The sequence below is a fragment of the Pongo pygmaeus genome, chromosome 8, assembly GCF_028885625.2.
Source record: "Pongo pygmaeus isolate AG05252 chromosome 8, NHGRI_mPonPyg2-v2.0_pri, whole genome shotgun sequence".
Classification (NCBI taxonomy): Eukaryota; Metazoa; Chordata; class Mammalia; order Primates; family Hominidae; genus Pongo; species Pongo pygmaeus.
The window spans coordinates 19,476,183-19,498,072 of NC_072381.2; the positions used below are offsets into that span (position 1 = coordinate 19,476,183).

The 21,890-nt window shown below is 34.3% G+C and overlaps 1 protein-coding gene across 1 annotated transcript in view; it reads left to right on the forward strand.

Annotated features, from left to right (window-relative positions):
* The window catches only part of MALRD1 (MAM and LDL receptor class A domain containing 1), a 679,682-nt gene that overhangs the window by 314,529 nt on the left and 343,263 nt on the right, over positions 1-21,890 (forward strand). The window contains exon 26 of the mRNA XM_054503207.1: positions 1,011-1,302. Within this exon, the coding sequence (XP_054359182.1) occupies positions 1,011-1,302 (292 nt within the window). The remainder of the gene's footprint in view (positions 1-1,010; positions 1,303-21,890) is intronic.

Below are 21,890 nucleotides of genomic sequence, written 5' to 3' on the forward strand. Positions count from 1 at the left end.
TCATAGAATAATAATTAAAGATTTCATCAGTTGGGAGATGGGTAGAGTCACTGCATGGCTCATCCATTCTTGGTTGATCCTTTTTGAATTAATGCGCTGCATATATGACTTAATGGTGTTCATTTTTCTTCTTGTAGAGTATGATATATGTGACTGCTAGTGTTTCAAACATGTTTTTTTCCTATGTGCAGAACAGTTTCGTCACTGCTTTCCCTCATTCACACAGATGAGAAGACAAAAGCTTTAAAGGCTTTGAATTCCTACTGCTCCTAACCTGTCCTGTTCTTTTCACAGAATTTTTCCGGACTTTTTCCACTGTGTAACAATCACTCAAAATCTAGTAAATTTCATCTATGCAACATTTAAATATTAATCCCTGAAAATACTTTTTATTAATTTTTACTCAGAGAAAAGCTCCCTGAGCTGCTCTGCGAAGGCCCATTTGTAGCATTTCAAGTAAAATTTGGATAATTACTGTTCTGGGGTTTTGCTGTATTTAAATGGAGCCCAGAGAATCTTACAGAACTGAAAAAGTGTTTCAAGTACAAGAATGGCAGTGGAATAAGCAAAAGAAGAAAAGAAAATAATTTAAGTTTCATGAGATTAAAAATAATCTTCTTTTGTTCCTGTTATTTCTTAATCATGAAAAGTCTTTTTGTATAATGCATAGCAATTTAATGATCTTTTGTTCCTTTGACAATAGGCTCTAAGAGTTTATGAAGGAATCTTGCTTTTAGAAGTCACAGAAAGAAAGTAAACTCAGCCATTTTATTCCTACTAAGTTTCTATTTGATTCTTCCTCTGCTGTCTCCCATACATTGCAACATATGATTCAAGGCTGGTCTAACTTCACTCAGTGTTAAAGTGCAGACAGAGCAAGAGAATAAACAGGTGTAATTTTCCTCCAGAAATCTGTTAATAAAGAAGAGGGCAATGTGATAGAATTGAAAATAATGTCATATTAATTATACTAATCATATCATATGTAATATTCCTATTCTTGATTACAGATTATTTTTCATTATCACATGTATGGAAATGGCATTGGGGCACTCACCTTAATGCAGGTGTCAGTCACAAACCAAACGAAGATTCTACTTAACCTCACTGTAGAACAAGGCAATTTCTGGCGGAGGGAAGAACTGTCACTGTTTGGTGATGAAGACTTCCAACTCAAATTTGAAGGTAGAGTTGGGAAAGGTCAGCGTGGCGACATTGCACTTGATGACATTGTGCTTACAGAAAATTGTCTATCACTCCATGAATCCGTGCAAGAAGAACTGGCAGTGCCTCTTCCAACAGGTACATTCTAGTCTCTGTGTGTGTGGTATTTTTGCATGGTGAAAGGTGAAAAGGAAGAAAGAAAATGCAAAAGAAATAGCATAAACATCTAGTAATTTATCACTTTCATAAAGAAAATATAAGATCTTTTTAAACTTAAAAAAATATTTCTCAAGCCTTTATTCATAAAAATGTCTTCCACATTTTCTCCAAGCTTTGGTCTGTTTATCAGTTCCTGACTTCTCTGTTTAGTCACCTTCCTGTTAGATCAATAAAATAAGACTCCTTTGTTTGCAGTCTGCTTCAGAATTTAATCCTAAGCAAACATATCTATTCACTTCCAATAAAATGTAAGTAAATTGAGGACAGATTTATTCAATTTTAATTAGACATTTTTGTGGTTGCGATATTTGCCACCTTCTTCATGGACCTGTGAGCATGCCAATTTGATATTGAAACAGAGCAGATGATTAAGTGTGTTCATATGTCCTTTTAACCTAAAATAACTTTTGATAATTTGTTGAAAGAATTTTACTCAAATGTTGAATTGGCAGATGTTCAATGTAATTCCTGCAGATACAATGTTGTAAGTAGTAGAATTAGCAAGCACCATTAACCCATATAATATTACAGGTCTGAGATGAAAATAAATGCAATAAATATTATCAACGAGACAAAGGAGTAAATTTTATTAGCCAATGATATGATAGACACTACTTTTTTTTTTCTTTTTTTCTTTTTTTGAGACAGGATGTAGCTCAGTCACCCACACTGGAGTGCAGTGGTACAATCTCAGCTCACTGCAACCTCTTCCTCCTGGGCTCAATTGATCCTTCCGCCTCAGCCTCCTGAATAGCTGGGTTTACAGGCATGCTCCGCCACACCTGGCAAATTTTTGTGTTTTTTTTGCAGAGATGGGGTCTCACTATATTGCCTAGGTTGGTCTCAGACTCCGGGGCTCAAGAGATCCACCTGCCTTGGCCTCCCGAAGTACTGAGATTATAGGCATGAGCCACCATGCCCAGCAGATATTAATTTTTTAAACCATGAGTCTAGTGTAGAAAACATAAGTGCAGTTTCATTGATATTTAAATTATATTTATTATAATTGATGAATATAAAAATGGTTTATTAAGAGCAAACTAATTTGTTTGCTCTGGCTTGTAACATAGTAGATGGAATGGGCAGTGTTGCCATTTCTGCCTTCCCCACTTATTTCAAAGCGAGTATTTTCATTTGGTTACAAGGAAGTTTCTAGGTAAATGTTTCCCACTTGAAAATTAGTTAAACAAGCTATTTGCCTGACAGGTTTCTAACACTATATGGAATAATATAGAGGAAAGCAAATAAACATTTTAAGACTGTAATGAAAGGGAAATATACATAGGTGGATTTAATGCAAAGGTAATTGACCTGCCCAAGATACTCTACTTCTCCAAGAAAAACTTTGCCTTTCGTTCTGTGTGGGATGTTTGATGGCAGATATAGGTCTTATATAAGTCTGGTCCTTTGAAGAATAATTATTTGATCATAATAAAAAATAATCTGGTAGCATCCAGTTGGTGGGGGAGCAAGAGTTTTCTGGTGGTTTTTTTGTTTGTTTGTTTGTTTTTTGTTTTTTGGTAGAGACGGGTTTTCGTTATGTTGGCCAGGCTGGTCTCAAACTCTTGAGTTCAAAGCAATCCACCTGCCTCAGCCTCCCAAAGTCCTGGGATTACAGGCATGAGCCACATGCCCGACTCAAGGAAGCAACATTAAAAAAAAAAAAAGTTAAACCACTTTAAAATTTAATAAACAACTCTCGAGTGGAATACAAAAGGAACAAACCAATCTTGTTGGGGATTTTAAGACCTTAAACTAGTAAAATCTTGAATGAGGTCATCTTTTAGGAAACCTCCAACAGGAAAATTTTAAAGTATGTACAAAATAGTATTGATTATACACTAATTACAAATTAAGGGCACAGCTGAATCACACCAGAGCTCTTTGAATATCATAATATTTGAAGGGGTGTATTAAAATTTTTAATGAATGTAATTTTTTTTTAAATTGCTCTTAAAAATAATACAAGATGGCAAGTGGGTAGGAAAAAAATGCCCTGAATAACTTTATTATTGAGTAGGATGTAACTAAATGCCAGGAGAAATATTTAAACATTATGCAGTACTGAACACTAGATTGTATTCCTTCAATCTAACTGTATTTTTGTACCCATTAACCAACCTCTCTTTATCTCCCCATCGCCGCTACCCTTTCCAGCCTCTGGTAACTACCATTCTACTCTCTACCTTTGTGGGATCATTTTTTTTAGTTCTCGCATGTGAGTGAGAACACGTGATATTTGTCTCTGTGCCTGGCTTATTTCACTTAACATAATATCTTCCAGTTCCATCCGTGTTGCAAATAGGATGAATATAATTAACAATAATTTACTGTATATTTCCAAATAACTAGAGGAATGGATTTGGAATGTTCCCAACATTTAAAAAAATGATAAATGTTTGAGGTGATGGTTATCCCAATTACCCTGATTTGATCATTACACATTGCATGCTTGTATCAAAATATCACATGCCCCCTATAAGTATGTACAGCTATTGTGTATCCATAAATATTAAAAGTAAAAAAGAAATTTGGAGAAAAGTAAGCAGAAAAGCTTTTATGAGGTTGTAGCGAAAAATAAAACATTCAGCTGAGGATATCTAATTTGAAATGTATTTATAGGATGCTCAAGAATTTGGAACCACACTTAGAGCTCATAGGAGGGAAAGATCCGTTCGGTTTGTAGGGCAGGGGCGGTGGAATTTGAGCCCTGGAGGACCAGATAAAGGATATGGTTGTGAGAGTGCTGTAGGCAGGCTAAATGGCATAAGAAAAACAGGGATGGTGTCGTGCACACTGCAGGGTGGGCTGTGGTGATGATTTGGCTGAGGTGGGCACCTTATGTAGCTATCTGAGATATTACAAAGGAAATACAGCCAAATTGTGGACCACCTTGAGTGTCTGTTTAATTTTTTCTCAAAATGAACCTACATTGAAAAGATATTAAATGGTCTTAGAAAACAAAGAATAAACAAGAATTTAATATAAGAATATGAAAAGTTAATATAAAAGGTTAATTATATTAAACATTAATATAATTTATTACATTAAAATAAAAAAGAATATTCATTCATATAAGGTATGATAACGTGTGGGAATGTCTGCAGTAGAAAGACTCCAAGAAAAATAACTGAATGCCTTTATTTCTATGATTAGGAGCATTCTGAAAATTGAGGCGAGATACTGCAATATTTGTATAGCTATCTCAGCTGTAACGCTTGCATTCAAGTGAAGCAGATGACAAATAAATGCATGTGGAATTCACTTTCCTATAAGCTACTTGATGTACCTTTAATTGTGCCTTCAGAAACTAAAAGTATATACTCATTTCTTGGTAAAAGTGAAATGCTAAACTTGGTTTAGAGACTCAAGCTGCGAAATGATTCTGAAACACCTTAACTTCTTTGAGAGTTCTGAACTCTGCAGGAGTCTCTGATATTTTTAGGGAAGCATATATATTATATATATATTATATATTACATATTAGCTCAGCATATATATATGTATGCTGAATATATATATATGCTGAGGTTATATGTAATATATATATAAAATATATATTTTATATATATGCTGGGGTTAGGGTTGGAATGCAGACAATATAAGTCACTCTAAATATTTTAAGCAGAGTGTAATTCAGTGGAGACAATTTTATATGTGTAAACTGTTGAAATGGTTGGATGAATGAGCTCTAATGAGGTCTTCTAGAAATGGCTCCCAGAATTGGCTCTCCGCAAGACCAACTACCACTACAATAGTTACAGGACATCTTTCTTGGTGAGATATATTTATGTCTGTATGTATATCTATATCTATCGTTTATATCTATATGAAGTTACAGAACATCTTTCTTGGTGAGGTATATCTATATCTATGTAAATCTGTAACTGTATCTAACATCTATCTATATCTATATGGAGGGGAGGATAAAGCCAGAAATGGGGATAGTGGTATCTTGAGCAAATAAAAAGCCAGCATGTTTCTTTTGATATTTATGGAAGTTGGTGTAAGCGAGTTAAGGAATACCATGAATTTCCAATAGAGTCACAATGTGTAAGCCATATATTTACTTTTACATTTTCTAATAGTCAAATTTTTAAAAATGATATTAATTTTAATAATATATTTTAATTCGATCTACCCAAATTTTACCAGCTTAACACAAAATCAGTATAAAGTATTAATGAGATATTCTGCATTCTTGTTTACATACTAAGTTTTTAAATCCAGTGTGTATTGTACACTCACAGCACATCTCAGTATGAATTAGTCACATTTCCATTACCCATTAGGTACTCATGGCTATTGGTTACCCCAGTGGACAGCAAAGGAGATAAAATCAGCACTCTAGGGCACTTTTGGGCCTGTCTCTGACGAAAGAGCTCCATTAGTTGACGTGATATTTGTAAACTTCCCATAATTTCAACTATTTTCCTATTTAATAGAAGTATAAAAATGTACCTTGCCAGGCACGGTGGCTCACACCTGTAATCCCAGCACTTTGGGAGGCTGAGGTGGGCAGATCACCGGAGGTCAGGAGTTCAAGACCAGCCTGACCAACATGGCAAAACTCCATCTCTACTAAAAATACAAAAATTAGCCAGGCATGGTGGTGGGTGCCTTTAATTCCAGCTACCTGGGATGCTGAGGCAGGGAGAATTGCTTGAACCTGGGAGGCGGAGGTTGCAGTGAGCTCAGATCTTACCCCTGCACTCCAGCCTGGGCGACAAGGTGAGACTCTGTCTGAAAAAAAATAAATAAAAAACAAAAAAATAATGCACCTCAAGGTCAAATGTGAAAGCACAGGCACCATGTTCTAGTGGATTAGATATTAATATCAGACTCTCTTCTTATTAGCTATTTTTACCCAATTTATCTGAAACACAGTTTCCTTATCTGTAAAGCAGAGATAATTTCCATATGTTTCTTAGGTTCTAAGACTCTTAAGAATTAAAAGAGGTAACTGCCCATGTAATTTACTTAATGTCCGGCATATGGTAGGTATTTTTCAAAAAAAAATCTCATTTTACATTATCCTGTATTTTTTATATCTTTACCTGTATTCTTTAGGTGGTGTAAACATTTGACAGTAAGCCTTGTTTATTTGCATTTTGTTAAGAACATGTTTCTTTTATTTGTTTTGGCAAAATTATATTTCTTGCAGATATCACAAGCATATCCTTATTTTATATTACAACTATCAAATCTTATTATTTATTGAAAACCTCTTATTTTTGATGTCTCATGAGTAGTGTGTATATGTGTTAGAATGTTTAATGATTCTTAATTTCTCATTACTGCAAAAACACTTAACTTGGAATTTGCACAGAGTAAACTGGAATAAATGGCATTATGTTCTAGCAACAGTAACAACATCCATTAAACTTTTGGAAATGACTCTAGTTCACACAGACCTTTCATCTATATTCATGTGTGTAGGCTAATAACTCCATCAAGGATAGCTTAAAATAGAAAAGACAAGAGGGGAAAAATGTATATGTTTAGGAAGATGCAATTGAGCAGAATCTGGAATCAGTAATTCTGATTAATCAAAATAGACCCAGGGCTTTATTAGCAAAAGTAATATTAAATTATTATTAAGTCCCTAGGAGTCACATTTAAGAGCTTATTTGGATGGCAATTTTGTTAATTGCTAAATGATGAAGGATAAAAATAATTGTTTTATGAATTTTAATAAGAAAAAGACAACCAACTTTCCTCTTCTAAATGTCCATATGCAAATTCAGTCACGGTCATATTCTCTACTTATTGACAGATATTTAATAAAACCTATATATATACAATCAGGGCAGGAGTCAAGTGTGTGTGTGTGTGTGTGTGTTTGTGTGTGTGTGTGTGTGTGTGTATGAGTTTAATCACCACAGCTACTTCCAAACAGGGGTTGTTCAATACATCTGTTTTGGGATATAACATGGTAATCAATTTCTTTAAAAAATGTATGTGAAACAATGAGGACTGAATAGCTCATCTTTCAGGTCACTCATTTCTCTGCAATATCTAGCAGTGCTTTAAAACTAGTGCCTAGTGATGAGAATGCTGGCGTAGCAACTCACTCAGAGTCCTGAATTAGGAATATCTGGCTGGTTGTGTATGGCTAAATAATTTCGTGAAACCTACATATGCCGTTTAGTGCAAAGTACATGTGTTACATTCTGAGGTTTAAAGATATCAACTTGGATGTTGATACTGCTTACTAACTGTGTGACGTCAGCTAATCTACTTAAACCTCTCTAATTCCTATCTTTATGTTCTGTACCATTGGGACTGTTGGAATCTACTTCTGAGTGATTTGAAAAATAAATCAGATAGTAACATATAGCACTTGTTGAACAATGTGTGGAATATAGTCGTTGTTATGTGTTACTTTTTTTGCCTCTCTTTATTCCCGCTAAGGAGACTATGAAATTAAACAGTACACATGTTGACATTTCTTAAAAGCATATTTTGTACTTGATGTTCTTTCTTCCTCATTTTCTATTCGCTACTGAAAGCAAGGGTTCAGATCTCCTTTGCCTTCATTTTCTCTTCAGAAAAAAAAAATTGCTTTCAAAAAGTCTCTAAAATTTCTAATTGCTAAATGTGGTGGTTTAACTGATTATTCATAATAAGAAATGGAGAAGAAAGAACAGTCACAATAAAGATCCAGAGATAGAATTGACATGACGGCTACTGATGGACGAAGGAGACAAAGAAGATATTCTAGTTTTGAACCTGGAAAACCTTACAAAACAGAACTGAGATTCAGAGAAGTTGATGAGTTGGCTGGATATGAGTGTGTGTGGTAGAGAAAAGTTCATTTTTAAAAATATTGGCATATTCCACTGAATATTTTCCAAATTAATGTTTTCCCAATAAAACACTTCTTGGTTTTTAATATCCAAATTTCACAGAATGCCTCTTTTTGCTTTTGGTTTTTGACTAATATCTGTATTGGAAATACATATTGACATCACCCCAAACACACTAGACTACTGTTCATACAGTATGTTGTGCAAGAAAAATCACAAGTTCTATTCCAAATACAAGTTCCATTCCAAACTGGTAGACAAATGCGTTTTGAAGATTTTGTGGAGTAGCAATGGAGGCTGTTCATCATGGGTGTTGCTGGAACTGGGAGAAACAGCACAGCATTAGATGCACTGTGGGCCAATACTCCATTGTGCAATTCTTCCAAATAAATTTCACTATAGTCTTTCCTGTGTAGTAATGTTTTTGTCTAACTTGAGCTATAAATGGCCCTAGAAGTTGAGAAAGTGTTGGAGAAAATTGTGGAGAGGAAAGCAAAGCAAGTGAGAAAAAAGACATCACAATGTAGGAGAACATAAAAAGAATACAGGATTTTGACCCAGGAGAGCTGGCTTTGATGAAGTAGATGAAAAAAAATAATTAAAGAACTCTTGGAAAATGTAACTGAGGGATTCACTACCAAGTTTATTCATATAAACATGTAACGTTAGTCTAAAGAAGAGAGCAGTGAAGACCCAACAAACCAGCTCATCACACGGATAGACATCACTGGTTTAAAAGAATTTATGGCCCTTGCAAATGCCATGATAAACATTACACCTTTATTAGTTTCACTGGATTTCATCTGCATTTTAAGAACTTAGAATGATGGTAGATATGGAATACCTTATAATTATCCCCATTTACATAATGGGAAATTTTAAAAGAGAAAAATTAAAATAATTATTATAATTATAATGAGAAATTGCCTCTAGGATCTAGCATTTCATTTATATAAGCAGGACAACTGACTTTCAGGAATACATTACTAAAAGTATATAAGTAGGAGATATACTTTATTTAAATTCTCCATGAGGCATGATGGTGTATATATTCGGTCAGCACTTGGACTTGTGAGACTTCAGATCTCTGAATGGCCAGGGATGAACTGGGCCTTTTAATGTCTGAAAGCTCTGTTTATTTTCTGCTTCCTAGGTCTATTTAAAAATACTTATCTTCTGTTCGTGGATCTAATAATAAATAGCCTAAATAGCTCCACAGCCTCTCTCTCCTTTAAATACAAGATATTTTCCTGGAAACCTGCTTTCTTGTATATTTGTCCTAAGGACTAAAATTTCTTCATTATGGCAGCTAGATTGTCTATCCATCCCTCCTCACTCTCATTCCCAAATTCCTCTATTGCTGGTGATCTATATTTTACCTATCCTCCTTCTTCCAATTTCAGATATTATAGTACAGAAATTGTATAAAATTCTGTATGGCCTGCATAGAAAACACTCCTGGAAATACTAGCTAATATTTTTAATATATTTAAAATTGTTTTTGAATGTAACAACACATAGTAAACAGCCTTATAAATATTGACAAAGCAGCTTCTCCCACATTATTTACCCAGTGCATCAATTTAAAAATGCATGACATCATTATGTATGAAAATTATAGAATGATTTAGTAGAAAATAGTAATAATGTTACGTGTTATCAATTATATTGCATATTATTGTACTGCAATATTAGTTCATAGTAGCATAGTATTATTTTAAAATCTCTGGTTAAGGTAACCAGTGAAGTTTTTTTTTTTGAAATTCATTCTTTCATATAGCTTTACTATGGTCTTATTATTACACAAATTAACTATATAAAAGTAAGCACTGTTGCCTAAACAAGGTGTCATTGTTTTATCAAATCACCCAAGACTGGAGGTGTGGTAGTCTGCTATTTGCTCCTCAACAGCCATTCTCTTCTGTTTCTTGTAGTAATAAAACTCCCAATACTTATATAGATACATAGCCAAACAGAGTAAGGACTCTATTTCCCAGTCTCTGTTATCACCAGTGTGGAACATGTGAATACATTTTGCCAATGGAATGTGAACACATACTATACACAATCTATAGGTTGTGCAATTAAAGAAAAGAGGCATTCCCTCCATTTCCCTTCTCTCCTTCTCACTGCCCAGCATGTGAATGTGAGGGCAGGAGCTCAAGTTTTGATCTCAGTTCACGAGTTTGAAGAATTGCCTCTTCAGCAAAGAACACGGTAGAAGGGGTCTGGTTCCCATCCCCCAGACACTAAAGAGCTGCCATATCAGCCTACGATTTCTTAGCTCATATTGTTCTGTGAAAAAGAGAGTAATTTCTCACCTTTTCACTGCTATCTTGTGGTTTGGCATAGCAGCTAAGCCTACATCGTAATAAAGGAACTTACTATTTTTCATTATGATGTGCTATGTAACTAGGATATTTAACTGAATGTTGGCTTATCCCTAGTTAAACTCAGAAGATCTCTACTTTCCCAGAAGTCATCAAGAAAGATGTTCTGTGACTTCTGTATTGGTAATCGGTTTCATGGAGAGCCAATTCTGGGAGCCATTTCTGGAAGACCTCAATAGAGCTCACTCCTCTAACCATTTCAACACTTTATCTATGTAAAATTCTCTCCATAAAATTACATTCTGCTTAAAACATTTATGGTGATTTAGATAGTCTGCATTTAAACCCTGACTAACCTCAGTATTTCTTATCAAAAGTTGGGTTTTATTGTTTGAATCACTTGTGGTTGTATAAATTTTCTAGATGTGCCATTCTGATTCTAAAGATTCAAATTTTTTTCCCAAGAAAGTGCCCCAAATTTTACTTATAGGACCTTTCCAGGCTTGGTTTTAATCTTTATTCTAATTCTGCAATCTGGTGAGTTAAATCCTGTGTCTGATTTTTGCCTACGTCAGCTTTGTGCCTACAAGCAAGAAGAAATTCTTTTAGGGCTATCATAGCAATACTCTGAATTTCTGACCAGCCCGTGAGTCAAGAATTTAAGAGCCAATTATTTCTTTTTATAAACTCTCTGGTTATCAACTTCAGTGTATCCAATTCACTCCTATAATACTTGAATTTCTTATACCACTCACTCTGCTATGGAAACCACCATTTGGTATTCTAATACTTTGCCTTTAATGGATACTTCTTTCCTGGTAACTGTAGATAATATTGAAAGTATTATTTTGTGCCATGTATTACTAGTAACGTTCCTCTAATGGTAACATACCCTCACTCCCTCCAAATCTAATCAGGTCATGTAAACAATACAGATAAGCAAAGACAAAAAGTAATTTCATGGGAGGGTATTTGAGCAGACTTGAAGGAGATATGGAAATTAGCTAAGCAGACATGAGACAAGAGAGTATCCCACACATAGGAAGCATCCCAGGTGAAGGTACCAAGACAGGGCATGCCTGACAAATTTAAAGAAGAGGCCAATGTAGCTGAGAAACTAAAGCTGGAAGAAGGTAGTGGGATAGGAGGTCAGAGAGGAGATGGGGAGGCAGGTTTTGTAGGTTACTACAAGGGCTTTGGTTTTAATTTTGAGCAAAATGGATAAAACCCTGCAAGTGATGTGATCTGACTTATATTTAGAAAGAATCTTTTTGGCTTTAATGTAGAGAGATTTCAGAATAACCAGGTTAGAGCAGCAGGACTACTTAGGAGGACGTTGAAGTTATGCAAGCAAGAAATGATAATGCCATAGACCAGTATGGTGGCAAGGAAGATAGCAAGAGGTGGTTAAATGAAAGACTAGATGTGAGGTGAGAGGTAAAAAGAGGAATTAAGAGAGATTTTTGATTTGAGGCCCTTGAAGGATGAATTTGCCATCAGAGGAAATGAGAAAGACTGTGGGAGGAGCAGATTTCATGGGGGAGAGTTCAAGCATTCAGTTTGGACATGCTCAGTTTAAATGTCCATCATCTAGGCACGTACAGATGTCAACTCAGCATTTCAATACAAATCTAAGCTTTGAGGGAGGCCTGAGAGGCAGACATTAATCTAGGAGTTGTCAGAATTAAAGTCATATGCATATAAAATCATCAAAGAATGAACAGACATTTATTCCTTGAAGAATGAATAATAAAGGATAAGAGAAGTTCTGGAGAAAAATAAAGAACCAGGAGCTAAGCCCTGGGACATTCAACGTTATGAGTTCAAGAGATAAAGAAAAGGCAACAGTTTCAGCTTTCTACATATGGCTAACGATTCCTCAGGGATCTAGAACTAGAAATTCCATTCGACCCAGCCATCCCATTACTGGGTATATACCCAAAGGACTATAAATCATGCTGCTATAAAGACACATGCACACGTATGTTTATTGCGGCATTATTCACAATAGCAAAGACTTGGAACCAACCCAAATGTCCAACAATGATAGACTGGATTAAGAAAATGTGGCACATATACACCATGGAATACTATGCAGCCATAAAAAATGATGAGTTCACGTCCTTTGTAGGGACATGGATGAAATTGGAAATCATCATTCTCAGTAAACTATCGCAAGAACAAAAAACCAAACACCGCATATTCTCACTCACAGGTGGGAATTGAACAATGAGAACACATGGACACAGGAAGGGGAACATCACACTCTGGGGACTGTTGTGGGGTGGGGGGAGGGGGGAGGGATAGCATTGGGAGATATACCTAATGCTAGATGACGAGTTGGTGGGTGCAGCGCACCAGCATGGCACATGTATACATATGTAACTTACCTGCACATTGCACACATGTACCATAAAACCTAAAGTATAATAATAATAATAATAATAATAATAAAATAAAAAAATAAAAAATAAATAAAATAAAAAAAGAAAAGGCAACAAAGGAAACAGACATAGAGAGACCAGAGTGAAAGGAAGACCATCAGGTGAACGGTGTTCTGGAAGCCAAAAGAAAATGAGTATTACCCAGGAGTGACTACGTCAGATGTTGCTGCTGGGTTAAGCAAAATGAGATCTGAAACTGGCCATTGGATTTAGCAATGTGCAAGGCAGTGGTGAATTTTATGAGAGCAATTTTGCGCTGTGTGTGTCTTCCTCCTCAACCTTGAAATCGCTTGTATAATGACAAAACTTGTAGTGAAATGAGACTATAAGAAATGGCCCAAATTCTTAGAGAATGCCAGAGGTTGACCAGGAGATTGAGAGAAGACAGTAAATAAGAAGCAACTGGAGGTTTCATAAGTGGGAGACATGGGTCTTAAAGGATGAATGAGTGTTTTCATAAGTGGGAGACGTGGGTCTTAAAGGATGAATGAGTCTTGATGAGACTAGGAGTTACAGAGGGAGGGTTTGTCCTGTGAGAAGAGCCAGAATATAGTACCCTGGCTTTCAAAGAATCATCAGGAATTTCTTTAAAAATTCTAACTCCCAAGACATCCCACTTCCAGTGTCCCATAAGTCAGTATTTCTGTGGTTGAGGACTGATCATCAGGTGATTCTAATATGCAACCAGGATGGAAAATAGTGCATTGCAGTAAAAAAGAGATAGAGTAGTGTTTTGTGAAGGCCCTGAGAATATGAAGGAATTTGTTTACAAACACAGAATCCTAGGGCATGATGGAAAGGATTGTGAAGGGGCCAAAAAGTTAAAAAATATCAGCATGGGAGGAGGAAGGGAAAACCAGTTTTTGCATTAGAGGACAAGAAAGAACTGGAAATCACTGTTTTAGGATAAAAATGTAAGGATCATAATGATCAGTGTCAAGGATGAAATTAACTGAGGGTGATGCTCTGTGGATCTTGCAAAGGTAGCACCTTGCACTATAATCATTTAATAACAACTGACATGATTTAAATTTATTACTTTATATGCTAACTTAAAATGAATACCTCATTTCTTGTAAGTGATTGGTAGGAATTAAATCATTGCATAATTCCCCAAAATATGCTTCTGTGTCACAAATATGTTCCTTAGCACTCACAATTTGGTTCTTTCTTAGGAGCTCTAAAAACCAAAAGACTACCTTTTTGATGTCCTAAGTAATATATGTGTTTGTGTTTCTGATAAACTTAATCTTTACTGAAATATAAGGCAAGTTTGAAATTACAGAATTATTGGCATTATCTTGGTTATCAAGCTAAAACTAAACTATTTTTTACCGTGTGAGCTGCTAAAATATGTTCTAGTTAAATGAAAACAAAAAATGGTCATATGATAATCTATTTTGAATAGTTGAGTGTAAGTGAAACAACACATTACATTTCTCTTGGAAGAAAAATATTATTGTGTGAAACTGAATATATTTCATATCCCAATGAACTGAATTTGTTAGAAAACTTCAGCTTCACTTGAAATGCCAATTGGCTGTACTCTACTTATGTAATAGGGGTGAGATGTGCAGTTTAAAATACTTTAATTTTTAACTCTATCATTGTTCCAAGAAAATGTCCTTAATTCAATTGAGGATTCTGTCCACATAAGCCATTTATTTCATTTCTGTGGAAAGATATTGGGGATTAGCATATCTGAGTGCTATTATTTCAACTGATACTGGTCTTCCCAACCTGCCACCACATCATCTGCTTTCACAGATACATGAATAGATTACAAAAATAACATTTCTAAAAAGAATGTCATTTAAAATTTTAAAATTGTTTATATAAAATTTTGTGTCAAACCATGAAAATGAAAACACATACATGTTTTCTCTATGAAATATATTTAATTTAAAATGAAATAAAATGAAGAGGAAAATGCTTAAAATTTTTAGATCCAGTTTTCCTACTCATTTGTCTCTACTTACATCTCTATTCTGCCTTCTCAGATTATTTTCTTCATTCTTTAAATATGCTAACTCTAAGAAATGCCTTTAATGATGATTTTTTTTGTGGTTACCTGTAATTAACTTAAATACTTTTACTTCAGCAGAGTGTTTGAAAATAGTTGAATTGGACATACTACAGGTTTAGGTTGGAAGTTATTTTCTGTTAGATATTTTCAACAGACATTTTATCACTGTCTCTTGGTTTCTAATTTTGAGATCAAGAAATCAGCTCTGAATCTAATTGTTACACCTTTTAAGCAAAGTCTTTTTTTTCCTTTTAAGCTTTTGTGATTTTCTCTTTGTCTCTGGTATTCCACTCGATATTATCATGTGTATTAGAATGGTTTCTTATTCATCCTGTTTGAGATTCATTAAGATTTCTCAATCTGAGAATTGACATGTTTTATAGACTCTAAAAAAAACAAAACAAGCTACTATGTTTTTTGAATATTGCTTTCTCTCATTTAATCTTTTCTCTCCTTCGGATCTCTGATGAGACTTACTTGGATCGTCTCATCTTATCCTTTCATTTTGGTGTACAATACGATGAATTCTGACAAATACAGACCAGCATAAATTCAACTACACCAAAATAGGGAACATCTACATCAACCCAGAAACTTTCCTGTTCTCCTTCCTGGTAATACTGCCCTCCACCCCAGCACTCAGAGGCAACTAGTATTTTGATGTCTATTACCATATATTAGATTTGTTTGTCATGAGCTTCCTCTCAATTATGTGAATTTTAGAGCAGCGATCCACAACCTTTTTGGCACCAGGGACCAGTTTCATGGAAGACAATTTTTCTACCTGCTGGGGAGTAGGAGAAAGGGGTGGTTTAGGGATGATTCAAGTATATTACATTTATTGTGTACTTTATTTCTATTATTATTACTACACTGTAATATGTAATGAAATAAATATACAACTTACCATAATGTAGAATCAGTGGGAGCCCTGAGTTTGTTTTCCTGCAACTAGATGGTCCCATCCGGGGGTGATGGGAGACAGTGACAGATCATCAGGCATTAGGTTCTCATAAGGAGCGCACAACCTAGATCCCTCGCATGCCCAGCAAATAATAGGGTTTGCGCTCCTATGAGAATCTAGCACTGCTGCTGATTTGACAGGAGGCAGAGCTCAGGTGGTAATGTGAGCGGTGGAGAGCAGCTGTAAATACAGATGAAGCTTAGCTCATTTGCCTGCTGCTCACCTGCTATGTGAACAGTTCCTAACAGGCTATGGACTGGTACCAGTCTGTGGCCCAGGGTTTGGAGACCCCTTTTCTAGGGTGTCTGACTCCTTTATCTCAACCTAATATTTTTGCAACATATACATATTGTTCTATTGTTTACTTGTTTATTTTAAATTAATGAATAGCATTTTATTGTATGACTATTTCATAATGTGCTTATGCATTCTGGTGATGAACATATGGGTTGGTTCAAACCGTTAGATCTTGTGCATTAGGCTGCTGTGAAAATGTATGTACACATCTCCTTGTGAGTACCTGGAACTTTGGTTGCTGGGTCCAGAAGCATGTCTTACTTCATAAGAAATAACTAAACAATTTTCAAATATGTATATCACTTTATAATCTCACTGGCAAATTTCAGTGTATGAAACTTGTAGTTGCCCCACATCTTCACCAGTATTTGGTTTGTCAGTGTCTTTAAGTTTAGCAGTTCTAGTGGGCATAAAGTCTTGCATTGTACTTTCAATTTGCATTTAAAAAATTTTTAAATTGCCACATCATAACTGTACTTATTTATGGGGTACATAGTGATACTGTAATACATGCAATGTATAGTGATCAGATCAGGGTAATTTGCATATCGATTTCAAATGTGTATTATTTATTTGTATTGGAAACATTCAGTATCCTCCTTCTAGCTATTTGAAACTGTAATATATTATTGTTAGCTATAGTCATCCTAGTGTGCTATAATACACTAGATCTTACTCCTTTTCTCTAGCTGTAATTTTATACCTTTAGCAAATCTCTCCCTATCTTTCTCTTCCTTCTACCCTTCCAAGCCTCTAGTATCCTCTGTTCTACTGTTTACTTCTAGGCAATCAACTTTATTTTAGCTTCTACATATGAGTGAGAACATGTGTTGTTTAACTTTCTATTCCTGGCTTATTTCACTTAACATAATGTCTCCAGTTCCATCCATGTTGCTGCTCACGACGGGATTTCATGCCTTTTTATGGCTGAATAAGATTGCATTGCATATTTTTACCACATTTACTTTATCCATTCACTTGTTATTGGACACCTAGGCTCATTTCTTATCTTGGCTATTGTGAATAGTGCTGCAGTAGACATAAGAGTGTGTGTATCTCTTTGATGAACTAATTATTTTTCCCCCTTCGGATAACTGCCTGTGGGGGGATTGTATGGCAGTTCTATTTGAAGTTTTCTGAGGAACCTCCATACTGTTCTTTATAGTGGCTGCACTAGTTTTCATTCTCAAGAAGAGTGTATAAGAGTTCTCTTTTCTCTGCATTCTCACCAGTATTTATTTTTTGTCTTATTGTATAATAGCCATCCTAACAAGGGATGATATGATACTTCATTGTTATTTTGATTTGCATTTCCCTGGTGATTAGTGATGTTGATCATTTTTTTCATACAATTGTTGGCCATTTCTGTGCGTTTTGAGAAATGTTTGTTCAGATCATTTCCCTATTTTTAAATTGGAGTATTATTATTGTTATTTTGCTGTTGAGATGTATGTTTTCCTCATATATTCTGGATATTAGTCCTCCGTTGGATGGATAGTTTGCAATATTTTCAATTCAACAGGCTGTCTTTTTACTCTGTTGATTGTTTTCTTTGCTATGCAAAAACTTTTTATTTTTATATAATCCCATGTATTTACTTTGTTTTATTTTTGTTTGTTTTGTTTGTTTTTTGCCTGTGCTTTTTTGGTCCTATTCATGAATTGATTTCCCAGCCAAAACTCCTGAAGCATTTCCCTTATGTTTTCTTCTAGTAGGCTTATAGTTTTGTGTCTTAAATTAGGTCTTTGATCAATTTTAATTTTGTATAGGCTGAGAAGTGGGGGCCTAGTTTCCTTCTTCTGCATGTGGATATCTAGGTTTCCCTAGCACCATTTATTGAAGACACTGTCCTTTCCCTAATGTCTGTTCTTGGTGCCTTTGTCAAAAATCAATTGACTGTAGAATTGTGGATTCATTTTGGGGTTCTGTATTCTGTTCCATTGGTCTATGTTTCTGTTTTTATGCCAATACCATGTTTTTTGGTTACTACAGCTTTGTAATGTATTTTGAAGTTTGGTAGTGTGATGCCTGCAGCTTTGTTCTTTTGGTTGAGGATTGCTTTCACTATTTGGGGTCTTTTGTAATGCCATATCAGTATTTTTTTTTATGTCTGTGAAGAATGTCATTGATATTTTTAGAAATTGTATTGAGTCTGTAGATTTCTTATATAGTATGGTTATTTTAACAATATTAATTCTGCTCAGTGACCATGGGATGTTTTTCCAGTCGTTTGTATCCTCTTCAATCTCTTTCCTCAGTGTTTTGGTGTTTTTCTTGTAGACTTCAATTTGCTTTTTCCTGATAGTTTTTTGCTTGTGCGTTTTGGTGATTTGTGTATGTGTGTGTGTGTGTGTGTTTTTGTGTGTGTGTGTATATATAATTTAAATAGATTTCTTTAAATAATATATCAGTAATATATACAATGATACTTGCATCAAGTATATATAACAGATATCTATAACTCAATGTTAAACAGACAAATAGATACTTTAGCAGATACTCCAGAGGAATATATTTATTATTCCTCTGTGTATGTGTTAATATATATTTAAATATATTTATATATAACATTTAAATATTAATTCTTGTATTTAAATTTAATATTATATATAAATAGGCATAAATAAAGCTATGCATAACTGTTGAGCTCAAAACTGATGTTCAAGCACCTTAATTCCATTGCTAGATAATTTGTTGGTTAACTTTTATAAAGTGAAGAGAAATAGTAAGATCACTTCAAAAATGAAAAGATGGGTTGTTATTTTGTTGTATTTTTAAAAAAGGAAAGGAATAATGCATGGGTGATTTTTATGTATTAAATAAAAAATAATATAACATTTTCTTACTAAAGAAACTAACATTTTCTTACTAAAATACATTTCATGCCCTTAAGCAACTGGTAATATGCAAAGTTACTAAGAATGGATTCTGGAACCAAATTACCTAGATTCAGATCTCAGGTCTGCTCCCTACTCAACTGTGTAACATTGAGGAAGATGCTTTATTCTCTGCTCGTTAGTTTTTTCATCTGTAAAATGAGGTTATTAAACAGAATTACTTCATAAGATTGTTGTGAAGATTGAATAAGATACATAAAATTCTTATAAGCGTGACTAACAACTGAAAATTATAAGTCTCTGTCTTAATTATTTTTTTTATTTTTGATACAAATCCCATAACCATTAATGATTTAAGAACGAATTTGTTACAATGAACATATATGGTAAAGGAAAATATCAGGTATAAAATGAGGTGATTTCAGCAATTAATACATTATTATTTCTGAGTATTTTGTTTGCATTGCCAGTATTCTATAAGCAAATTAATAAACCTAAACTTTATAAATAATGAAATATAATTTCCCTTCAGTGGAGTTTAAAATACTCTATGCAAAAAGCTTTGCCCACTTCTATGAAATACCATTGATAATTGCCAGCAATAAAATCCCAATCTCTTTCATTCACAATTTTCACCATTTTTGTCAATCAAGAATTCTGTGATTAAAGTAAGCTGACACACAGATTTTAAAGCATAATTGGATTAATTGACATTTTTCTGTCCCTACTTTATTAGAAAGTAGCTTTTAGCTTTTCAAATATATACAGTTTTTGTACTCTAAACTTGACATTTCCAGAGGGCCAGTATTAGATTTTATACTATACGGAAGATACCTCTCTGTCTTGAACTAGAACCATACCAAAGCTTAAACAATATGTATTCAATTAATGAAGAAGGGAATTCATTTTGCATTTCCAAAAGAATTATTGAAAATAAATTCTCCACTGTAATTTATCACATGCTCTTGTGATGATAATGATGAACTGAAATCCATGGTAGAAGTGGATTTGGTTGAATGAATATGTTGTCAAAACCCCTTCTATACCACTGTATCAACAGATATTTTCCAGATTCATTCAGCATCTTTTTGGTGGCCATGGAAAGAAGTATTAATCTGCAACAGCAAAGTCTTAAGACATGAGTAGTTGAAAGGACACAGGGCCTGTGATCAATCAGTGTATGTTCTACCTCTTGCTCTGATGTGTACCAGATATTTCAGAAGACAAATATTTTTTGTTTATGTCTTTTTCTGAATCTATTAAAAAATCTTGTGTTTTTCCCTTTAGTTTGTTTATGGTTATTTATGTTACTTGATATTCAAATGAATTCCTTGCACTCTGACATGAACATGATCATGACGTACTGTATTATGTGCAGAACTTTATTGGCTAATTTAGTACAAAATTTTGTGCCTATGTTCATGAGACATATTGGTCTATTGTCTTGTCGTGTATTTTTCTGCTTTTGGTATTAGAGTAATATTGACATCATAAAATACATGTGAGAGTGCTCCCTTTTCCTCTATTTTATGGAAGAGTACATGTTGGGTTACTATTCTTTCTGTTTACATGTGTTGTAGAATTCATCAGCCAAATTTTGCCCCAGAGTCTTCTTTGTGACAAGACTGTTAATTATGGTTTCTATCCATGTAATAGTTGTAGGGCTATTCACCTTTTTTATCCTCTAGTTGGATTTGGTAATTTGTTTTTGAAGGAATTGATGTATTTTACCAAAGTTGTCAAGTTTATTGTTATAAACTTGCTCATAATAATATTTTATTATCTTTTTAAAGTGTATACAACATGTAGTGATATCTTGTCTTTCATTTTTCATGTTGGTAATCTTTGTCTTATTTTTATGTATTTATTCATCAGTACAGATGATGTTTTATCAGTTTTATTGATATTTACCACTAAACAGCTTTTGATTGAACTGCTGTTTTTCACAATTGTTTATTTTGTCTTTAATGGATATTTCCTCTTTATTATTTTCCTCCTTCTACTTACTTTGTGATAAATTTGCTTTTATTTTTCTAGCTTCTTATGATCGAAACTTAGTTAATTGATTTTGGATCTTGTTTTGTTAAATGTAAGCACTTATAGCTATATGTTACCTGAACTGCTTTACCTGGAGCCCATAAATTTTGATATGCTGAGTTTTCACTTTCATAGAGTTCAAACTATATTCTAACTACTGTTGTTATTTCTTCTTTGACTCAATGGTTACTTACAAATATGTTGTCAAATATTTGGGTGATTTTTCAGATACCTAATTTGATACTGATTTCTATTTTAATTCTGTTGTGCTTAGAGAGCATACTCTGCATGATTTTAATTCTTCTAAATTTATTGAAACCTGTTTTATGGCCTTTTATATGGTCCAGCTAGTGACTATTTCACATGTCCTTGAAAACAATGTATATTCTGTTCTTGTTTGGTGTAGTGTTATGTAAATGTTAACTAGACCAGTATGCTTGATCATGGGTTCATGTCTTCCATACATTTACTTTGTGTTTTATCAGTAACTGAAAGAAGGGCGGTAATACTTCCAACTAACCTTGCAGATTTGCTTATTTCTCCTTGTGATTCTGTCAGTGTTTGTTTGTTGTAATTACGTGGATAAACACTGAAGTTTTTTTTTTTTTTTTTTTTTTTTTTGAGACAGAGTGTCACTCTGTCACCCAGGCTGGAGTGCAGTGACAGGATCTTGGCTCACTGCAGCCTCTGCCTCCCAGGTTCCAGGACTTCTCCTGCCTCAGCCTCCCAAGTAGCTGGGATTACAGACATGCACCACCACGCC